General features: G+C 29.5%; 1 protein-coding gene across 1 annotated transcript in view; it reads right to left on the reverse strand.

Moving 5' to 3' along the window:
* Positions 1-17893, reverse strand: part of LOC145270909 (EF-hand calcium-binding domain-containing protein 5-like) — a 205353-nt gene that overhangs the window by 97426 nt on the left and 90034 nt on the right. Inside the window, exons 8-9 of the mRNA XM_080126458.1 lie at positions 7452-7482; positions 2541-2611 (exon numbers count right to left, since the gene is read on the reverse strand). Coding sequence (XP_079982584.1) covers positions 2541-2611; positions 7452-7482 — 102 coding nt within the window. The remainder of the gene's footprint in view (positions 1-2540; positions 2612-7451; positions 7483-17893) is intronic.

A 17893-nucleotide genomic window follows, 5' to 3' on the forward strand; every position in this document is an offset into this window, starting at 1 on the left:
GGTAAATTTGTTAACTTAAGTGGAACGGCTCATCAGAAACTTGTTCACGTTGGACTTGAAGACAACCATATTATAGACAGCTGGAAAGCAGGAAAACGGAAGACAATTCCACAGGCGTGCAGTTATAAGAAAGAAGCTTTGATCATGGAATCTACGTTTAGGTTTAGGCACAGATAAAGAGTGGGGAAAATTATTGATAATGTTTTCAGCTAGTCTAGTGTTTCTTGTGAAAGTTTGGTGAGGGGGGACCATAGATTGAAGCTCAATCAAACACTTTCCATGAAAATAACGATAAAGCAGAGACAAACTCGCAACATCTCTTCTGTGAGATAGAGGTTGCAGCGAAGAGAAAAGGACATCTCCCACCAGGCCACGAAGTCTATTTTGAACCCTATCAAGGCAGGACAAGTCTTTTCTAGCAGCTCCTGCCCATATGTGGCAACAGTATTCCATCCTTGGATGTATCTGGCTCTTATATAGATAGAGAATTGCATCAGCAGTGAGATATCTACTGGATCGATAGAAGGATCCGACCATTTTTCCAGCGGCCTTGGCAACAGATTTGATGTACGTATTCCATTTAAGATCAGGAGTAAAGGCCAAGCCCAGAAGCCTGTCAAAACTTGAGGCCTCCCCAAGACGAGACGCATTCATTTTAATTGATGCCAGATGGGGATCAGAACGTTGATGATGTAAAGCTAGAAGCTTGGTTTTAGATGCATTAAAAGTAACCAGCCACTCCTTTCCCCATTGTACAGCGTGATCAAGATCAGAGGAGTGAGAATCGGAGAGAACTTGGTCATTTCAGCTCAAATCACATGTTTAAAGAGAGATATAGAAGTAAAGATGAAGAGGGACATGCTCACCTCGATAGTAAACTACTTGGCAGCCAGGCGTTGTTCAGTCGTACAATACGCTTAAACATGGTATTTTAAATCAGGCAGTAACCCGATAAACACATTCGCAAAAAAATAAAGAAAAAAATAATAATAATAATGATAATGTCGTTCATCAAATTCCGTCTGTTTTTGTTTACAATAACATGTCGGCTGATATTTGAACTTGACGATAAATGCCCTAAAAATATCATTTCTACTTAATGTATGTTTATGCATATCTGTCCATGTATATATATATATATATATATATATATATATATATATATGCATGTATGTGTTGTTGGCTGGTTGTTTTTGTTTTACGGCATATCAACCCTTTTCGGGTTATTTAAAGCCGCATCCAAAGATTTTGAAGAAAAATTTTTTTTAATAGAATATATTTGTTGTTTTCACGTCGGTTTCTATTTAACCCATAGTTGGGACCCTAACAGGTACCACCACTCCGGGTCAGAGTGGACCTGGGAGCAATGGTAATTAAAGGGTGGCTCCACACTCCCCAAAGCCCACAAGCTGGGGCCTCACCACTAGATATAGTTTAAGGTCATATTCAGGACCCCCATTGAGGGACTTTTACCCTCTGCAGGCGGGAGGGGCAGTCGGCGTATTCTAATGCCCCACTAACAGGGCCCGCATGTATGTGTGCCTATGTATATGTATATGTGTCTATGCATATGTGTTTGTCTATGTATATATATATATATGTGTGTGTGTGTGTGTGTATATATATGTGCATGTATATGTCAGGTCATGTCATATGCTACTGGTACCATGTAAGCCAGTACTACCTGTCTCATGGTCGGGTCACCGGCGACTAAACTGGTTCCCCCACCAGACTTGTTTGGTGAGGAGGGTGGCTAGTCTCCCTGAAGGATTAAAAACAAGACCTTCCAAAGGGAAAATGAACCCTTTTTTGGGGTCAACGGCCAACTAGCACCATGTGTGTTTGTGTGTATGTATGTATGTATGTGTGTGCTGGGGTGGAGAAGACTCCCGTAAGCCGTGGTGAAGGCAACCTTTCTAGGAGAAGCAAATCTCTGATTTAAAAAACCATAAAGCGGGAGACTAGTACCCGCATTAAGCTGGTCTGCAGCTTAACTTGTTGCTGGCTATCTTGCTCTTTCTTGTTGCTGGATCTTAACATCTTGAACTGAGAGAGAGACTTAGCTGTCGTACAAAGCTAAGACTCTGTAACATCATCTATGTATAAATACTCCCTCAGGCATTTGTCTATAAAAATGGTCCTGTGGCGATGGAAGTCATTTTCGGGCTTATGGACTTTAAGTGTCTGAAGCAATGGCACTCGTCTGACAAGACGTTGCAATAATCATGTATCTGTGTGTATATGCATAAATAGGATGCATTTAAGATATGAGCATGACGTCATGGAATGAAATGCATAGATAGGCATCAAGATGGAAGGGAATAGGAAGAGGAGAAAAGAAAAGGTAAAGTACGCTTGACAAACACACAAGTCTCCTCTCCTCCTCCTTTGAAAGCGAGCAGGACGACTGTGAGTCTTATAGAGAATTCCTGCAGTACAACAGCCACGGGTCCTTGCAGACAATTTTATTTATTTGAGTCTGCATATGGATGAAGAACGCAGCTTCCATTATATACAAGAAAATGCAAAGTTTTAAATACCTTGATTTCGGGTTCAGCTGAATTTATTTCATCAGTTGGCTGTTTGGATTCTTCTATCTCAACCATTGGTTCTGTTAAAAGTTTAAAAAAAAACATCATTTTAGATCATTTTGTTTACTGTAAATTTATTTCCTTTTTTGACGATGTTCCCTGTTTTCTTTTCACTCTTTTTATTTAATTTAATCTATAAATATAAAAGCGAAAATGTGTGTATGTATGTTTGTGTGTTTGTATGCCTCACAAAAACTTTACACACGAGTCACGGATTTTCGCCAGATCGGTATCATTTTAAACTTTCAACCTTCGCCTGACAAATATCGAAAAATTGGCCAAAAACGTTAATTGGGATTCTTCTATCTCAACCATTGGTTCTGTTAAAAGTTTAAAAAAAAAAAAAAAACATCATCAGCGTGTGTTTGTTAGGTAAAAAACAATAGAGTAAAAGTTAGAAAATTATACTCTAAGTACGTTTAATTCACAGAAAATCTTTTGGATTGTGTAGTGGACATGGGGAAGAGGGGAGATGTCGAACAATCAAAAGAACTGTAGTAGTCAATAACACACAACAAACAATACCGAATCAGGGTTAACGGATCCGGAAGGATCACACTTAGGAACCGCCGTTTCCTCAGAAAATGCAAACTCAAGCCTGCACCAACCCCAATACAAAGTGCAACACTAGGACCAACAATTCCCTCAAGCGATACTACATTCTTGCATCTCCCACTGTCTCCCTGTAATAGCACATACACAGCAACAAACCACACATATATCCCCACTCATACAACCCAGCCTACTCGTGGGGGGGGGGAAGAGGGGAGATGTAGAATAATCAAAAGAACTGTGTTAGTCAATAACACACAACAACAACAATAATAATAATAATAGCAGCAACACTTACCAAGGGTCCAGCTTATATGCACAAGACAGACACCAGATTGAGCTGGACTGAGGGCTTGTATTTATGTACAAGCATATCCAATCAGGTGATTCAGCCAATCACAATCCAAAGAATAGACTGGCCCATGTGTGCACAATGGAATCTCCCATTGTGCCATAAATAGTTCTCCTCTTTCATAAGCGGTAACTTTAGTCTTTGCCAAGTTATCCACAACTTGAACGCTGACCGAAAGTCCACTACACAATCCAATATGGCGCTACGAACAGGATTCGAGACAGAAGATTGGGAAGACTATTTCCTCAAGGCAGGCATTGCTGCTGATTCAGCTAAGAGCTATGCTGCAACTTGATTATTCTACACGTTTGAATTTACATAATAAATTTGATTTAAAAATATATAGAGATAGTTACCTTTTAGTTTTTCTTTTTTTGAAATCAGGAACTGTATTTAAAGTAGTCATTTAGATGTTTGCTATAGCTTTTTATTTTATTGAATGATGAATTTTAAAAGGGCGACGCTCGTGCAGTAAATTGTTTCTGTTAGCGTATTTTGATTTAAAGACGCTACAGTTAATATATATAGAGAGAATATTTATTTTGCAAGTTTTTTAAGGGGAGATAATTGTCATGTGTTATTGGCTTTATTTATTATTTGATTTACGGGTCTAAGGGCGGTAATTGGTCTAACTTAATTTATTAAAAAAAAAAAAAAAAAAATTGTAATCTATTTTTACTAATGAGTAATTTTTAATGATTTAAGGTGGTTTATATTTATTAAATTTAAAACAAAAAAAAGGAGAAAGATATGAAAACATTAACTAATGGTTGAGAATAACAGGGAATCTGATAGGTTAACTAAAAAAAAATTCCATTAATTTAATCTTATGGTGATAAGACGCATAAAATTCTGTGTATCGTAATACCATATATATTTTCATAAAATAGTATTTAGCCTTACTCAACGTATTGAGCTCTGTATAAAGTGTTGAACTAAATACTGTTTACTGTAAAATAATTTTTTGTTAATTTTGCTTTCATTTGCAATGAATTTATTTCCTTTTTTGACGACGTTCTCTGTTTTCTTTTCACATTTTTAATTTAATCTATAAATGTGTGTATGTATGTATGTTCGCTTTTTGTGTATGCCCAAGAAAGGCTTCTTTCCAAGAACCGATCGGTCGACTCACTTCTTCTAAAAACTTTTTATATCACGACTAAATGATAATATCTACAAGTTAACCACCGGGGTCGCCTGTCTATTTAATTTGCTCGACTTTCAAAAGATAAATATTCAAGATTTTTCGATCGCCACATGTGCATTAAGCTTTTTCGTATAAAAAAAAGAAGCGAACAGACTCGCAGTAAATAAAACACTGTCCCGCACTCAAAGTTGACGTCATTAACTCGTCAAAAACGGGCACCTGCCGTTAAACGTCGCACGTTTTTTTTCACACTTTATTATTTTCCACCTGCGCGTCAAGGCTTCGGGTTTTTTAAAACAAACACCCGCCCAATGATTTTTGTTTTCATTTACCCAAAAACACACACACCTTCAAACACCCGGGCAACACCGGGTCACCCCCCCTCACCGCTAGTAATATATATGTTGAAGTGAATTCCTCAAAAACGTAACAATTCTGATCCTTTTTTTTTTTTTTGCTTTTACATTTTCACCTCAAACAAGGCACATTACCACTTTGATGTAGGGGCTACTATCAGGGACATAAGCTACAGGGGTACTATATAGGGAGTTGGGTAGCAAGATGCCGGTTCACATTACACTTGAACTTCTGCATGTCAGTACAGTTGATGAAGCAAGAACCCAGCAGGGAATTCCAAAGTCAAGCGGTTCTGGGCAAGAAACTACTGGAGTAGAAGGCTCCCTTACATCTAGGGATCTCTACTGTGAAGGGGTGGAATTTAGCTGCTTGTCAGGTTTGTCGGGGGGTATTTACGTCGAGGGGGTACAAGTGCTTGCAGTTCGTCAGAGCATTCACCATAAAAATACTTGTAGAACAGGCAGAGGGATGCAACATTTCGCCAATGGAACAGAGGCTGAAGTTTAGATGACAGTTCAGGAACTATCAGGTTGGCGACTCTCTTTTGAACTTTGTCTAGGAGCGAGAGACTAGTAGCAGATGCACCAGCCCAAATATGACAACAATACTCCATACATGGGCGAATGGTGGCCTTGTAGAGATACAGGATACTTTCAGGCATAAATAGCTTTCTAGCACGGTATAGAGAGCCCACCTTCCTCACAGTGACCTTGGTAATGCTCTCAATATATCTATTCCAACTCATGTTTCCTGAGAATGTTAAGCCAAGGAGTTTGTCTTTAGCTATAGCTATTGGTGGTTGAGAAGGTTTCTTGTAATGATTGAAGGAAACAAGTTTAGTCTTGGCAGCATTGAATGTGACCATCCATTTTTTTCCTCATTTCACTACAGATTAGAGGTCTTCCTCTAGTGTTTCTGCCATTTTTAGATATGTGTTCATTTGTTTTCCCCTTGTGCCTGTTATAGGGTGTGGTGTCATCAGCAAATATACCCATCTCAGAGATGATTTTATCAGGGAGATCATTTATGTATATTAGGAATAATAGACGTCCAAGAATAGACCCCTAAGATATACCTGCATTTATATCGTATTATTTAGATGTATGACCATCGAGGACAATCTGGATTCTTCTCTTTTTTAAGAAGAATTTAATTATATTAAGTATTCGCCCAGTGATACCATATGATCTGATTTTCCTGAGAGGACCATCGTGCCAAACCCTGTCAAAAACCTTAGATATATCTAGAGCTACCGCTCTATCCTCGCTTGCTTTGTATGGAATATACATTCAGAAATTACAGTTAGGAAATCTGCTGTAGAACGGGCTTGCCTAAATCGATATTGTTTGTCGGTCAGAAGTTTAGCAGCTGTAAGGTGATGGACAAGAGCTTGGTTAATTAAGGACTCAAATATTTTAGCGAAAAGTGGGAGGAGGCTAATCGAGCAATAATTTATCGGGTCAGTTCTTTCACCAGAATTCTTGTAAACTGGTACCACAGAAGCAGATTTCCAGCAGTCAGGAAAACAAGATTCGTTAAGGTATTTGTTGTAAAGTTTGGAGAGGACTGGAGCAATCTCAGCGGAGCATTTTTTTAATAGCACCACTGGGATGAGATCAGGTCCACATGCTTTTGAGGTGTCTAGGATTTTTATGATATTATGTCCCTAATCATCTAGCGTAGCAGCTGTCCGCAAAGAAAAATCAGGCAAGAGAGTGGTTTGCTGGGTCCAATGTGGAGTTTGAGGCATGTATAGGTAATAATACAATAGAATCCCGGGATATAGTGGCCCTAGGATGCGGTTTTTCAGGTTACAATGTGGAATTCAATGTTTTTCCAGCTCCTAGTTACGGTATTTGCCCAGCCTTATGGTGTTATTTATAATGTTATTTGATTATATACGTTGTGTTGGATAAAGGAATTCAGAGATCATGCACACACACACAAATTCCAGATTAGCAAAGAGCAAAGAAAAACCAGGAACAAAGAGATATCAGATCGGACTTTATACATACATATTGACCTTTGATGGAACCAAGAGATTCATGGTCGGATTTTATACACATATATTGACCTCTGATGGGCCAAAAAAAAGCAGGAGGTCCGACAAATACAAAGAACAGAGACAGTTAGAGAGAGATGAGAGAGAAACAGAGAGAGGTCCAACACCAGACAAAGTGCAAAATGTTCCCACTGGGACTTAGGGTTAGTGCATATCTTCCTGCCTATGTGCATAACATATTCACAGAGGGATTATAGCGTAGAATCGTACATACCTCCCCCAAGTGCGTTATTAAAAAAAAAATGAGGCTTTAATTTTGGAATGACTCTTTAATAGATAAAATAGACACAAAATTCAGGTTGGTATAAATATTAATAATTAGTTAAAAGAAAGTATGTAATTAGTTAAATTAGTTATGTATAAATATTCTAAATAATATGAATTAATTACCTGAATGAGATTTCTGTATAGATTCATCTTCCTGCAAACATATAAATATTAAAAGAATATATATTGATATAATTATTAAGAGATATGAATAAATGCAAATTATAAATAGACATAGTAACTTAAAATAAAATATGTATAAGATACGTTTGAAAGCAAAATTACAATGCAATATCACGAAAATAAACAAATATTTTACTTTAGAGTTTGTGTTCTTTTATAGAAGCATTGGTTGAGTTTGAATGAAATAAAATACGTATTATATACGTTTGAGGCCAAAACAACAAATTATTACAAAATAAACATGTATTTATTTTGTTTGAAATTTATATTGAAATTTATAAATATATTTCAAAGCAAATCATCAAAGGGAAGCCAGAAATTGGTAGAAAAACCTGTTCAGTGTGCCGCCACGACCGACGACGCCATCGAAGACCTCTCAAAACAAAGCCTTCGATAACCCTAACCCTAATCCCAGCGCTCGAGTGTTGATGCCACCCCGACGCTATTCAGTTTTGATGCCGAAGCGCGTTTGTTGCAACCTTTCAGAATTTGGGTGAAGATGATACGAAAATGGCGAGGATGGAATAGTTGAGAGACTGGCACAATAGCAGCAGAATCAGGGGGTCTAATGGATTGTGACGATGTTGGCATCTCGGCAAATAGTAATAGATGCTGCATGAAAATGTCTTCAAAATAACTGCTTAACGAGTAACTACTCGAAAGAACAAAAATAAAAATATGTATTATATACGTTTGAAGCCAAAACAACGCATTATTACAAAATAAACAGACATTTATTTTGTTTGAAATTTATATTGAAATTCAGAAATATATTTTGAAGATACACTTCATCTTTGGTATGTCTTTTTTTTTTTGCCATGTTGTTTTTGGAGTAGAGAATCTATAAGTAGAATTGTGTTTGTTTTTTTTACGGTAGTTTTTTCAAATGTTGAAACGGTGCGTTGGTCACGCGGAATTCACGCTAGGGTTTGTGTTCCTTCATAGAAATGATTTAATTTGAATAAAATAAAATACGTATCAGAAGAACTTAAAAGCCAAATCACAACGCAATATTATGAAAATAAACAAATATTTTATTTAGGATTGATATGTAGTTTGCTTGAAGCATTGTGTGGGATAGGTATGTAGTAAAGACTTAGAAGGGTATCACAATGCGAGGAATGAAATATAGTCGTTGTTGGTGAAAGAAGATGAGAACAAGTGGCGATTTACAAATCAACAAGTACATACATATATGTCTCTCTCTATATATATATTTATTCAGTTGTATTAGGTAAAAATGTCTTACTTGTTATGTCTGCGACAATATCCATTATTAATTTCGGAAAAAAATTCCCCTTTTCAAATGGTGGACATAACAGATCGATTCAAAGCATGCTAGATGGTGGAGCAGAAGTTAGATAGCTGTGTGGGGCCTCGGAGCAAATGTGAGGAGGGGAGGATTTATGTATGGTCTGAATAGGTAATTAACATGTTTATATTTTTATTTATTTATATATTTATTTTAGTTTATAACTTGTTGCTTTAGCATGAGCTTTTTTAATTTGTATGTTCTCTATTTTGTTGTCTTTATTATTATTTTTATTTTTATTTTTTTCTGCTGATATATGGGATGTTTTGGTTTATCTAAGTCGCAAGTAGGCTGTGTCCGGTTAGCTTTTGAGGGATAAAAGTAGGGGTGGGATGTGAGAGAGGAGGGGAGGTGGGGTGCGGGGTGGTGCGCTCCCAGTCGGCTGCTGAGTGTTTAGGTTAGTGTTGCCAGGAGTAGGAAGATAAGTGAGAAAGGGGCACTGGGATGACATTCCTTGGGAGTTGTTAATTTATTTATTTCCATAGAATTATAAGTCGTAATGGATGGGACATTTTTTTTTTCCTTTAATTCTTTATTGTTATTGTTTATTAATTTATTTATGTTTGTTGTTAGTGTTATTACGGTTTTAATAGGTGTGTTAGCTTAAATCAATTTCACTTGTTTGAAATTTAAAACATAAATAAATTTCAAAAAAGTAAAAGATTTGTTAATTTTCATAATATTACGTTGTAATTTGGCTTTCAAGCGCACGTGATGAACTCACACCCCTGAGATATTTTTGTAATATTTTTGAGGGGGGACGGAGCATTGTAAAGGTGTAAGAAAAGCGAATTAGCATATTAAGACTAAGACTAGCAACATTACGTCTGTGTGTGTGTGTGTGAGAGACAGAGAGAGAGAGGTTGAATAGAAGAAAAGAGTGGAGTAATCAAGGTTTAATTTGAATTCCTTGTATCAAAAAATTCACTTCATTTATTGACTGATCTTTGCATTACTTGCAGCAATCAAATTGCAGATACACTTCTGCACATTATTAAATGTAAAAATTGGCTAGTCAAAAACAAATATCGATCTGTAAGCTTAAATGCTATTCAGATCCAACTTTTAAAATCTCACAAGATAACATTACATAAGTTAATGTTCGAGAAGAAAAAGAAGGAGAAGAAGAAAAGAAAAGATAACTTTCATATTATTTGCAACAATATAAATGCTGGAGTCCCTCAGGGGTCAATCCTGGGCCCAACTCTCTTCCTGACCTACATCAATGATCTCCCTAAACACATACTTAAATCATTCGTTGACATCTATGCTGATGGCACGACCAACTACGGCAACACATCAAAGGCTGTAAATGACAAAGTTCTCTCTGATTCTCTCTCCTCTGATCTCGAGCGCGTGGTTCAGTGGGGGAAGATGTGGCTGGTTACCTTTAATGCATCCAAAACCAAACTCCTATCCTTACATCATCAACGCTCTGATCCCCAGCTGGCATCAATTGTGATGGATGGCTCTCGTCTGGGTGAGGCCCCGTGTTTTGACAAGCTTCTGGGTTTGACCTTTATTCCTGATCTTAAATGGAACACGTACATCAAGTCTGTTGCCAAGGTCGCTGGAAATATGGTGGGATCCTTCTACCGCTCCAGAAGATATCTCACTACTGATGCAATTCTCTATCTATATAAAAGCCAAGTACGTCCAAGGATGGAATACTGTTGCAATATCTGGGCAGGAGCTGCTAAAAACAGCCTATCCTGCCTTGACAGAGTACAAAATAGACTTCGTGGCTTAATGGGGGATGCCCTTTTCTCTACCCTGCAACCTCTCTCCCACAGAAGAGATGTTGCAAGCCTATCCTTGTTTTATCGTTATTTCCATGGCAGGTGCTCATCTGAACTCCAATCTCGGGTCCCCCTCGCCAATCTTTCACGAAAAACACCCATCTAGCTGAATCCACTGTGAAAAATTTCCCCCACTCTATATCTGTGCCTAAATCAAAACGTGGATTCCATGAACAAAGCTTCTTTCTTAGAACTGCACGCCTGTGGAACTCTGTTCCATCTGCCTGCTTCCCACCGGACTACAACTTGGATATCTTCAAGTCCAGCGTGAACAAATTCCTAATGAAACACTCCCTTAAGTAAACACTTCATCAAATCTCCACACTAACGTACTGTACTTGCAATAACCCTTATCCCTGAGTGGCTTTCGGGCCTTGATAAGTGGTGATCACTGTGTAAAAAAAAAGCCTTAAGTGTTATAAACTGTTTAATAAGAAGAAAGTTCTTGAAGAATTTAAAATTTTGATTTCAAATTATGTATTTTCAGATAAGTTTTTCATTATATTACCTTTACTTTATATAGCATTTTAAAGAGCATTTTTCTAATCGTTTAAAAAATGATGGGCACTTCCCGGGGAACGCGGACCCTGCATAAACGGGTTTTAATTTAATGACTGCTCCCTGAGGTTTTCTTTCACTTTCTCTTTTTTTTTAATCGAGCGTGATTTTACTTTTTTGGGTTGATTTTTTTTAATTTTATTTTCAAAACTTTTTTGAAGGTACTATTTGTTTTTTTTTTTAATTTTATTTTCAAAACTTTTTTGAAGGTGCGATTTGTTTTTTTTTTTAATTTTATTTTCAAAACTTTTTTGAAGGTACTATTTGTTTTGTTTTTTAATTTTATTTTCAAAACTTTTTTGAAGGTACTATTTGTTTTGTTTCTTAATTGTATTTTCAAAACTTTTTTGAAGGTACTATTTGTTTGTTTTTTTAATTTTATTTTCAAAACTTTTTTGAAGGTACTATTTGTTTGTTTTTTTTAATTTTATTTTCAAAACTTTTTTGAAGGTACTATTTGTTTTGTTTTTTAATTTTATTTTCAAAACTTTTTTGAAGGTACTATTTGTTTTGTTTCTTAATTTTATTTTCAAAACTTTTTGAAGGTACTATTTGTTTTGTTTTTTAATTGTATTTTCAAAACTTTTTTGAATGTACTATTTGTTTGTTTTTTTAATTTTATTTTCAAAACTTTTTTGAAGGTACTATTTGTTTTTTTTTTTTAATTTTATTTTCAAAACTTTTTTGAAGGTACTATTTGTTTGTTTTTTTAATTTTATTTTCAAAACTTTTTTGAAGGTACTATTTGTTTTTTTTTTTTAATTTTATTTTCAAAACTTTGTTGAAGGTACTATTTGTTTTTTTTTTTTAATTTTATTTTCAAAACTTTTTTGAAGGTACTATTTGTTTTGTTTTTTAATTTTATTTTCAAAACTTTTTTGAAGGTACTATTTGTTTGTTTTTTTAATTTTATTTTCAAAACTTTTTTGAAGGTACTATTTGTTTTTTTTTTTAATTTTATTTTCAAAACTTTTTTGAAGGTACTATTTGTTTTTTTTTTTAATTTTATTTTCAAAACTTTTTTGAAGGTACTATTTGTTTGTTTTTTTTAATTTTATTTTCAAAACTTTTTTGAAGGTACTATTTGTTTGTTTTTTTTAATTTTATTTTCAAAACTTTTTTGAAGGTACTATTTGTTTTTTTTTTTTAATTTTATTTTCAAAACTTTTTTGAAGGTACTATTTGTTTTTTTTTTTTAATTTTATTTTCAAAACTTTGTTGAAGGTACTATTTGTTTGTTTTTTTTTAATTTTATTTTCAAAACTTTTTTGAAGGTACTATTTGTTTTTTTTTTTTAATTTTATTTTCAAAACTTTTTTGAAGGTACTATTTGTTTTTTTTTTTTAATTTTATTTTCAAAACTTTTTTGAAGGTACTATTTGTTTTTTTTTTTTAATTTTATTTTCAAAACTTTGTTGAAGGTACTATTTGTTTGTTTTTTTTTAATTTTATTTTCAAAACTTTTTTGAAGGTACTATTTGTTTTGTTTTTTAATTTTATTTTCAAAACTTTTTTGAAGGTACTATTTGTTTGTTTTTTTTAATTTTATTTTCAAAACTTTTTTGAAGGTACTATTTGTTTTGTTTTTTTAATTTTATTTTCAAAACTTTTTTGAAGGTACTATTTGTTTTTTTTTTTTAATTTTATTTTCAAAACTTTTTTGAAGGTACTATTTGTTTTTTTTTTTTAATTTTATTTTCAAAACTTTGTTGAAGGTACTATTTGTTTGTTTTTTTTTAATTTTATTTTCAAAACTTTTTTGAAGGTACTATTTGTTTTGTTTTTTAATTTTATTTTCAAAACTTTTTTGAAGGTACTATTTGTTTGTTTTTTTTAATTTTATTTTCAAAACTTTTTTGAAGGTACTATTTGTTTTTTTTTTTAATTTTATTTTCAAAACTTTTTTGAAGGTACTATTTGTTTTTTTTTTTTAATTTTATTTTCAAAACTTTGTTGAAGGTACTATTTGTTTTTTTTTTTTAATTTTATTTTCAAAACTTTTTTGAAGGTACTATTTGTTTTGTTTTTTTTAATTTTATTTTCAAAACTTTTTTGAAGGTACTATTTGTTTTGTTTTTTTTAATTTTATTTTCAAAACTTTTTTGAAGGTACTATTTGTTTTTTTTTTTAATTTTATTTTCAAAACTTTTTTGAAGGTACTATTTGTTTGTTTTTTTTAATTTTATTTTCAAAACTTTTTTGAAGGTACTATTTGTTTTTTTTTTTTAATTTTATTTTCAAAACTTTTTTGAAGGTACTATTTGTTTTTTTTTTTAATTTTATTTTCAAAACTTTTTTGAAGGTACTATTTGTTTTTTTTTTTTAATTTTATTTTCAAAACTTTTTTGAAGGTACTATTTGTTTTTTTTTTTTAATTTTATTTTCAAAACTTTTTTGAAGGTACTATTTGTTTTTTTTTTTTAATTTTATTTTCAAAACTTTGTTGAAGGTACTATTTGTTTGTTTTTTTTTAATTTTATTTTCAAAACTTTTTTGAAGGTACTATTTGTTTTGTTTTTTAATTTTATTTTCAAAACTTTTTTGAAGGTACTATTTGTTTGTTTTTTTTAATTTTATTTTCAAAACTTTTTTGAAGGTACTATTTGTTTTGTTTTTTTAATTTTATTTTCAAAACTTTTTTGAAGGTACTATTTGTTTTTTTTTTTTAATTTTATTTTCAAAACTTTTTTGAAGGTACTATTTGTTTTTTTTTTTTAATTTTATTTTCAAAACTTTGTTGAAGGTACTATTTGTTTGTTTTTTTTTAATTTTATTTTCAAAACTTTTTTGAAGGTACTATTTGTTTTGTTTTTTAATTTTATTTTCAAAACTTTTTTGAAGGTACTATTTGTTTGTTTTTTTTAATTTTATTTTCAAAACTTTTTTGAAGGTACTATTTGTTTTTTTTTTTAATTTTATTTTCAAAACTTTTTTGAAGGTACTATTTGTTTTGTTTCTTAATTTTATTTTCAAAACTTTTTGAAGGTACTATTTGTTTTGTTTTTTAATTGTATTTTCAAAACTTTTTTGAATGTACTATTTGTTTGTTTTTTTAATTTTATTTTCAAAACTTTTTTGAAGGTACTATTTGTTTTTTTTTTTTAATTTTATTTTCAAAACTTTTTTGAAGGTACTATTTGTTTTGTTTTTTAATTTTATTTTCAAAACTTTTTTGAAGGTAGTATTTGTTTGTTTTTTTTAATTTTATTTTCAAAACTTTTTTGAAGGTACTATTTGTTTTTTTTTTTTAATTTTATTTTCAAAACTTTTTTGAAGGTACTATTTGTTTTGTTTTTTAATTGTATTTTCAAAACTTTTTTGAATGTACTATTTGTTTGTTTTTTTTAATTTTATTTTCAAAACTTTTTTGAAGGTACTATTTGTTTTTTTTTTTTAATTTTATTTTCAAAACTTTTTGAAGGTACTATTTGTTTTGTTTTTTAATTGTATTTTCAAAACTTTTTTGAAGGTACTATTTGTTTGTTTTTTTTAATTTTATTTTCAAAACTTTTTTGAAGGTACTATTTGTTTTGTTTTTTAATTTTATTTTCAAAACTTTTTTGAAGGTACTATTTGTTTGTTTTTTTTTAATTTTATTTTCAAAACTTTTTGAAGGTACTATTTGTTTGTTTTTTAATTGTATTTTCAAAACTTTTTTGAAGGTACTATTTGTTTTGTTTTTTAATTTTATTTTCAAAACTTTTTGAAGGTACTATTTGTTTGTTTTTTTTAATTTTATTTTCAAAACTTTTTTGAAGGTACTATTTGTTTGTTTTTTTTAATTTTATTTTCAAAACATTTTTGAAGGTACTATTTGTTTGTTTTTTTTTAATTTTATTTTCAAAACTTTTTGAAGGTACTATTTGTTTGTTTTTTAATTTTATTTTCAAAACATTTTTGAAGGTACTATTTGTTTTGTTTTTTAATTGTATTTTCAAAACTTTTTTGAAGGTACTATTTGTTTTGTTTTTTAATTTTATTTTCAAAACATTTTTGAAGGTACTATTTGTTTTTAAATTTTATTTTCAAAACTTTTTTGAAGGTACTATTTGTTTTGTTTTTTAATTTTATTTTCAAAACTTTTTTGAAGGTACTATTTGTTTTGTTTTTTAATTGTATTTTCAAAACTTTTTTGAAGGTACTATTTGTTTTGTTTTTTAATTTTATTTTCAAAACATTTTTGAAGGTACTATTTGTTTTGTTTTTTAATTTTATTTTCAAAACTTTTTTGAAGGTACTATTTGTTTGTTTTTTTAATTTTATTTTCAAAACTTTTTTGAAGGTACTATTTGTTTTTTTTTTTAATTTTATTTTCAAAACTTTTTTGAAGGTACTATTTGTTTTTTTTTTTAATTTTATTTTCAAAACTTTTTTGAAGGTACTATTTGTTTGTTTTTTTAATTTTATTTTCAAAACTTTTTTGAAGGTACTATTTGTTTTGTTTTTTAATTTTATTTTAAAAACTTTTTTGAAGGTACTATTTGTTTTTTTTTTTAATTTTATTTTCAAAACTTTTTTGAAGGTACTATTTGTTTTGTTTTTTAATTTTATTTTAAAAACTTTTTTGAAGGTACTATTTGTTTTGTTTTTTAATTGTATTTTCAAAACTTTTTTGAAGGTACTATTTGTTTGTTTTTTTAATTTTATTTTCAAAACTTTTTTGAAGGTACTATTTGTTTTTTTTTTTAATTTTATTTTCAAAACTTTTTTGAAGGTACTATTTGTTTTTTTTTTTAATTTTATTTTCAAAACTTTTTTGAAGGTACTATTTGTTTGTTTTTTTAATTTTATTTTCAAAACTTTTTTGAAGGTACTATTTGTTTTTTTTTTTAATTTTATTTTCAAAACTTTTTTGAAGGTACTATTTGTTTTTTTTTTTAATTTTATTTTCAAAACTTTTTTGAAGGTACTATTTGTTTTGTTTTTTAATTTTATTTTAAAAACTTTTTTGAAGGTACTATTTGTTTTGTTTTTTAATTTTATTTTCAAAACTTTTTTGAAGGTACTATTTGTTTGTTTTTTTAATTTTATTTTCAAAACTTTTTTGAAGGTACTATTTGTTTTTAAATTTTATTTTCAAAACTTTTTTGAAGGTACTATTTGTTTTGTTTTTTAATTTTATTTTCAAAACTTTTTTGAAGGTACTATTTGTTTTGTTTTTTAATTTTATTTTCAAAACTTTTTTGAAGGTACTATTTGTTTGTTTTTTTAATTTTATTTTCAAAACTTTTTTGAAGGTACTATTTGTTTTGTTTTTTTTAATTTTATTTTCAAAACTTTTTTGAAGGTACTATTTGTTTTGTTTTTTAATTGTATTTTCAAAACTTTTTTGAAGGTACTATTTGTTTTGTTTTTTAATTTTATTTTCAAAACTTTTTTGAAGGTACTATTTGTTTGTTTTTTTTAATTTTATTTTCAAAACTTTTTTGAAGGTACTATTTGTTTTGTTTTTTAATTTTATTTTCAAAACTTTTTTGAAGGTACTATTTGTTTCTTTTTTTTTAATTTTATTTTCAAAATATTTTTGAAGGTACTATTTGTTTTGTTTTTTAATTTTATTTTCAAAACTTTTTAGAAGGTACTATTTGTTTGTTTTTTTTTAATTTTATTTTCAAAACTTTTTTGAAGGTACTATTTGTTTTGTTTTTTAATTTTATTTTAAAAACTTTTTTGAAGGTACTATTTGTTTTGTTTTTTAATTTTATTTTCAAAACTTTTTTGAAGGTACTATTTGTTTTGTTTTTTAATTTTATTTTCAAAACTTTTTTGAAGGTACTATTTGTTTTGTTTTTTAATTTTATTTTCAAAACTTTTTTGAAGGTACTATTTGTTTTGTTTTTTAATTTTATTTTCAAAACTTTTTTGAAGGTACTATTTGTTTTGTTTTTTAATTTTATTTTCAAAACTTTTTTGAAGGTACTATTTGTTTTGTTTTTTAATTTTATTTTAAAAACTTTTTTGAAGGTACTATTTGTTTTGTTTTTTAATTTTATTTTCAAAACTTTTTTGAAGGTACTATTTGTTTTGTTTTTTAATTTTATTTTAAAAACTTTTTTGAAGGTACTATTTGTTTTGTTTTTTAATTTTATTTTCAAAACATTTTTGAAGGTACTATTTGTTTTGTTTTTTAATTTTATTTTCAAAACTTTTTTGAAGGTACTATTTGTTTTGTTTTTTAATTTTATTTTCAAAACTTTTTTGAAGGTACTATTTGTTTGTTTTTTTTTATTTTATTTTCAAAACTTTTTTGAAGGTACTATTTGTTTTTTTTTTAATTTTATTTTCAAAATTTTTTTGAAGATACTATTTGTTTTGTTTTTTAATTTTATTTTCAAAACTTTTTTGAAGGTACTATTTGTTTTTTTTTTAATTTTATTTTCAAAACTTTTTGGAAGGTACTATTTGTTTTGTTTCTTAATTTTATTTTCAAAACTTTTTTGAAGGTACTATTTGTTTTGTTTTTTAATTTTATTTTCAAAACTTTTTTGAAGGTACTATTTGTTTGTTTTTTAATTTTATTTTCAAAACTTTTTTGAAGGTACTATTTGTTTGTTTTTTTATTTTATTTTCAAAACTTTTTTGAAGGTACTATTTGTTTTGTTTTTAATTTTATTTTCAAAACTTTTTTGAATGTACTATTTGTTTGTTTTTTAATTTTATTTTAAAAACTTTTTTGAAGGTACTATTTGTTTTGTTTTTTAATTTTATTTTCA

The sequence above is a fragment of the Euprymna scolopes genome, chromosome 46 (genome assembly GCF_053919585.1).
Source record: "Euprymna scolopes isolate OS-2025 chromosome 46, ASM5391958v1, whole genome shotgun sequence".
Taxonomy (NCBI): domain Eukaryota; kingdom Metazoa; phylum Mollusca; class Cephalopoda; order Sepiida; family Sepiolidae; genus Euprymna; species Euprymna scolopes.